Source organism: Canis lupus, chromosome X, assembly GCF_011100685.1.
Source record: "Canis lupus familiaris isolate Mischka breed German Shepherd chromosome X, alternate assembly UU_Cfam_GSD_1.0, whole genome shotgun sequence".
In the NCBI taxonomy this organism is placed as follows: domain Eukaryota; kingdom Metazoa; phylum Chordata; class Mammalia; order Carnivora; family Canidae; genus Canis; species Canis lupus.
Genome location: NC_049260.1, coordinates 81,482,853 through 81,488,272, shown reverse-complemented (window position 1 = coordinate 81,488,272; position 5,420 = coordinate 81,482,853). Strand labels below are relative to the sequence as shown.

The window sequence follows — 5,420 nt, the reverse complement described above, 5'->3', positions numbered from 1 at the left end:
ACAGTGCGTGCAGGGCTCCTTCCCCCTCCATGAGACTATAATCCAAAATTGACTAGAGAAGATTACAGATTGTAAATGAGTAGTACATAGAATTGTACTAAGCCAGGCACATGTGGGATGAAGAGTGGAGGAAGAAAACAGTGACCTAGAGGTGGGGAGGCCATCTTTGAAGCCGTTGATTGGCTACTTGGGTGCCAAGGGCGTATTAAGAAATATTCATATCAATTGCAACCTACCCCTACTCTTCAACATATTACAGAGCTCCTGAGGCTCAGGAAATCTGACACCTGGTAAATTGGTGGGAAGGCAGAATGGCAATTGCATGATATGCTGTCCAGAAACTACAAGTTAGATGCAGGACATCTGGGGAAGGAGGGATTGTCATGGTTCCTATAAAGGGACATATCACAAAGGAGTCCATTTTTATCATATTGTTTGACCTGATGTGTTTGAAATATATCAAACTGTCCAACTCTATGACACTTGAAAGGTTTTGGCCTGACAGTGCCTGATCCCTTCAATATGGGTGGCATTTCATTTAGAAGAATATATGACCATTGCCAGAGGAGATCTAAAGCTGTGAGAGAGATCCCAGCAGTAGTTAGCCAAAGCTCTCTTGGTCTTTTTCTCAACCTTGGGAAGATCTGTCAAGTCTAAATTGTATTGTGTTTTCACAGAACCTTTAGTTGTTCTTCCAAAGTGTTCAGGGAGGCAATGGGCTGTAGGGGTAGAATAGTGAATTACTTTCAGACCATCTGAATTCTATCAAGTGACACAGCAAGGGATATGAGTAGCTTGACCTCTCCAAGCCTCAGTTTGCCCTTCTATAAAGAGAAGTAACAATTCATCTACCTCACAAAGTTGTTTTGAAAGTCAGCAGAGAGAAAATAGATGTGCCTTGTAAACTGAAGTTCACTTATAAATGTGGGGGATTATCGTTTATCACTACCATAGATCAAGGTCAACAATCTTTTCTTCCTTTTTTGGTAAAGAGCCATATAGTAAATATTTTCAGTTTTATGGCCACAAAAGTTTCTGTCATGTATTCTTTGTTATTGTTGCTTTTAAAAGGCCTTTAAAATTTTAAAACCATTCTGAGCTCATGGGCCTTATGAAACAGGCCAATGGCCAGCTTTGGCCTGTGTCCTATAGAAGGCCAATGTCTGTTCCAGATTATTGATATGCCTTGGGACTGATGATCATCCTCTCAGTACGTTGTAAGATTCTCCAGAAGATCTGCTATCTTGACTGTAAAACTGTAAAGATTATCTGAATATTTCCATTTTTTTATTGAGATAAGATTCACTCAACATAAAATCCTCCATTTTAAACATATTAAAGTATACAATTCAGTGGCTTTGAATACACTCACAATGATGCACAACCATCACCACTATCTAATTCTAGCTTTATATCTCCTCTGGCAATGGTCATATATTCTTCTAAATGAAATGCCACCCATATTGAAGGGATCAGGCACTGTCAGGCCAAAACCTTTCAAGTGTCATAGAGTTGGACAGTTTGATATATTTCAAACACATCAGGTCAAACAATATGATAAAAATGGACTCCTTTGTGATGCTAGCATTAAGCAGTCACTTCCCTTTCCCCCCTCCCTCCAACCCCTGGCAACCACCAATCTGCTTTCAAGGTCTATGGATTTATCTATTCTGGACATTTCATATAAATGGAATCATAATATTTGACTTTTTATGTTTGGCTTCTTTCATTTAGGTTTCAGGGTCCATCAATGTTGTAGCATACATATATCACTACTTCATTTCTTTTAATGGCTAAATAATATTCCATTGTATGGACATTTTGTCTATCCATTCATCAATTCATGAATACTGGGGTTGTTTTCATTTTTGGTTAATAAAATCATGCTACTATGAACATTATGTACAAGTTCTTGTGTGGATATATATTTTCATTTCCCTTGGGTATATACTTAACAGTGGAATGGTTGGATTATATAGTAATTCTATGCTTAACTTTTTGAGGAACTCCCCAACTGTTTTCTATAGTGGCTGCACCATTTTATACTTCCACCAGCAGTGTATGAGGGTTACAATTTCTCCACATCTTCACCAACACTTGTTCTTTTCTTGCTGTTTTAATAAATTATAGCCATGCTAATGAGTGTGAAATGGTCTTTCATTATGGCTTTGATTTGCATTTCTGTAATGACTAATGATGTCATGTGTTTATTGGCCATTAATATATCTTCTTTGGAGAAATGTTTACTCAAATCCTTTGCCCATTTTTTTTCTGGTGAATCTTTTAATTCATATATGGATAGGTTTATCATTTTTACCAGTTAACATTCTCATTGATATAGGTCAATTTACATTAACCATTATTATATGACATGAAAGAAGCACATGGGAAAATCAAGTAGAACACAAGACTTAAACTTTAAGTCAATAGTTTGCTGTTAAGGAAACATACAAATAAATACACTTAAGCAGAAACAAAATACTGTACTCAGGATAACAGCATTGCAGAAAAAAATCTAAAGCTGAAGATAAAGATCTTAATTTTACAGTATGTATAATTACATAACTTATTAAAATTAATACAATTAATATACAAAATAGTGACACAGTAGTCACTAAATTTGATAAGCACTTTACAGAAATGTTAAGATGGCAAAACTATACTAAGCAATATCTCATATCTCCATCAATGTCTAGCTCACTAGTTTAGGCTGAACATTGACTCTCCGAAGCACTTATTCAGGCATGCAAAAAACAGGACTAACAGGTTTAATCTGTTCTTCTCCCAAAAGTGACAATCCAGCAATTCCAAATAAAGTATGAAAAGGATCTACCATGTCTCCCGGTCGGTCTGCAAATCCTCCTGTTTCTTCATCTTGACATGCTAAAATGAAACTTCGCAGTTTCTATCAATCCAATGAAGCCTTCCAATTATCTTTAGGGAAGCCAACACCCACCACGAATAGCAGACATCTGGTAACTTCTCGGGCCTTCCATTGAGTCCACCTGATGGTAACTGTTGTTCACAAAGCCACCAACCGAGTAAATCAGAATTTACTTGATGCAACTGGCTAGTAATAGCCAGAAATCCTGTGCAACAATAGATCTGCCCAGCATGGGATTCAGAACCTGGCCTGCAACCAAATCCACCAACAAAGTTCATACACGATAAAACAAATTCAATTGCCTTTCCCACATTAATAGTGTCTAGCTTCCCCAACAGAGCCAAGGTTGCCACCGCACTAAAAGAGAATCTTGTATCTATTTCTCCCCATATATCTCCAGCAAAAGAACCATCTTCTTTCTGTAGACTCTGAACATATTCCACAACTTTATTTACATCAATAACAATACTATCATACAGAGTAAGAATCTGGACAGCACTTAGAGTGTACAAAAGATGGGGGTCATGTCCAATACTAGCACTTATTCCACCACACTCATGTTGACATGACTTAATGAAGGTCAGAATTTCTTCTCTATTCATCCGATGTAGTTGTCCCATCAGATCCATTACAGTCAGACCCCAATAGATCCCACTCATTCTCAAATATTCAGGCATACAGTATTCATAATCATCTTTCTTGGAGCCATAGGATGCGATATAATCCACATGCTTCTCTAACAGCAGCGTGTCAGGTGCACCTGACTTGATGATAACATCCTTCTGCAGTGTGCCCATGACTGAGACCGGAAAGAGCCTTTGCCCATTTTTTAATTGAGATGTTTGTCTTTCTGGAGTTGAGTTATAAATATTCTTTTATATATTCTGGGTACTAGGCCCTTTACAGATATGATTTGCAAACTTTTTTTGCATACTGTGGTTTATTTTTTAACCTTCTTGATAATGTCTTTTGATGCTCACAATCTTTAATTTGATGAAGTCCCATTTATTTGTTTTTTTTTCTTTTATTGCTTTGATTTCGGTGTGATGTCAAAGAATCCATTGCCAAATCCAAGGTCACAAGAATTTACACACGTTTTTTTCTAATAGCTTTATAGTTTTTAGTTCTTACATTTAGGTCTTTGATCCATTTTGAGGGGTTTGTTTGTGGTGTGATGGTTAATTTAATTTTAATTTTTTAAAAGATTTTATTTATTTATTTATTTATTTATTTATTTATTTATTTATTTATTTATGAGAGACACAGATAGAGAGAGAGGGGCAGAGACACAGACAGAGGAGAAGCAGGCTCCATGCAGGAAGCCTGATGTGGGACTCAATCCTGAGACTCCAGGATCACGCCCTGGGCCGAAGGCAGGTGCCAAACCGCTGAGCCATCCAGGGATCCCCTGGTTAATTTTATGTGTCAGCTTGGCTGAGGCTATGGGAAACCCAGATATTTGGTCATTGTTCTGGGTATTTTTGTGAAGGTGTATTTATATAAGTTTAATATTTGAATTGGTAGGCTGAGTAAAGCAGAATGCCTTCTCTCATGTAGATGGGTGTGAATAGAACAAAAAGGCTAACCCCTACCCTAAGTGAGAATTCTTCCTGCCTTCAAATTGTGATATTGGCTTTTTCTTGCTTTGGGCATCAAATTGAAACACCTGATGACTTCAACCAGCTTAGCTAGAGCTCCTTTGTCTTCCAAGTTAACCTGTATGAAAGTGACAGTGGTGCAGGTCCTCCTGCAGACCAGATGGCCCCAGCCTGGCCTTCCCCATGATAATTCAGTGGGGAACCCCCATCTTACGACACAGGACAGGCAGAAGACAACCAGCTCAATGCAATCCACATCATGTGCAATCACTACCAGCTGAGACTTCTTGTTTTCCACCAAAGTGGTGACAGTGTTAACCCCAGCTCGAAGGACAGGTGGCCTTAGTAGGGACATCCCCTTTTGCCCATAGCTTTTTTCTGACCCCAGGTCAACAATCTCTGCTTCCTCTCTTGCTTTGTCTCTGGTCTGTACTTGTGGGCCAGCTTAAGTAGCTGAGTAGCTGTTTGGTGGTCCAAGGCCTGGGTGAACTGGTTAATTGCAGGAGGCACTTTTAGATGTTTATAGAGAATAGCCCTTTGCTGCTACAGCCGGATGTAGTGGGGGCATTTGACAAAGCGGGTGAGGTCCCTTTTGGGCTGGATGTCCTGTCCAATGCCAAAATTCTTGGGCCTTTTCTCAAACAGGGAATTGACTACCTTCTTGGCCTCCTGCTTCTTCTCAACAGCAGGGCAGGAGCCATCTTCTTCCCCTTTGCCTTCTTTCCTTTCTGCATCTTGGGTTGCTGGAGGAGAGAGTATCTTCAATCTTTTTCAACAATATTTTGTTAGTTTTAAGCTTACAAATATTGCACCTCCTTGGTTAGATTTATTCCTAAGTATTTTATTCTTTTTAATGCTTTTATAAATGAAATTGTTTTCTTAATTTGCTGTTCAAAATGTTTATTTCTAGTATATAGACATACAACTGATTTTGTATG

The 5,420-nt window shown here is 38.4% G+C and overlaps 1 protein-coding gene and 1 pseudogene across 1 annotated transcript; both read right to left on the bottom strand.

The window, feature by feature from the left end:
* Window positions 1-2,692: 2,692 nt before the first annotated feature.
* On the bottom strand, window positions 2,693-3,694 carry LOC492055 (geranylgeranyl transferase type-2 subunit beta-like). Its single transcript, XM_038586578.1, is given in 2 exon segments — window positions 2,693-2,907; window positions 2,910-3,694. Coding segments are annotated over 2 exon segments (987 nt in total). The 5' UTR covers window positions 3,682-3,694.
* Window positions 3,695-4,477: 783 nt separating this feature from the next.
* On the bottom strand, window positions 4,478-5,216 carry LOC100684358 (annotated as a pseudogene).
* Window positions 5,217-5,420: the final 204 nt, after the last annotated feature.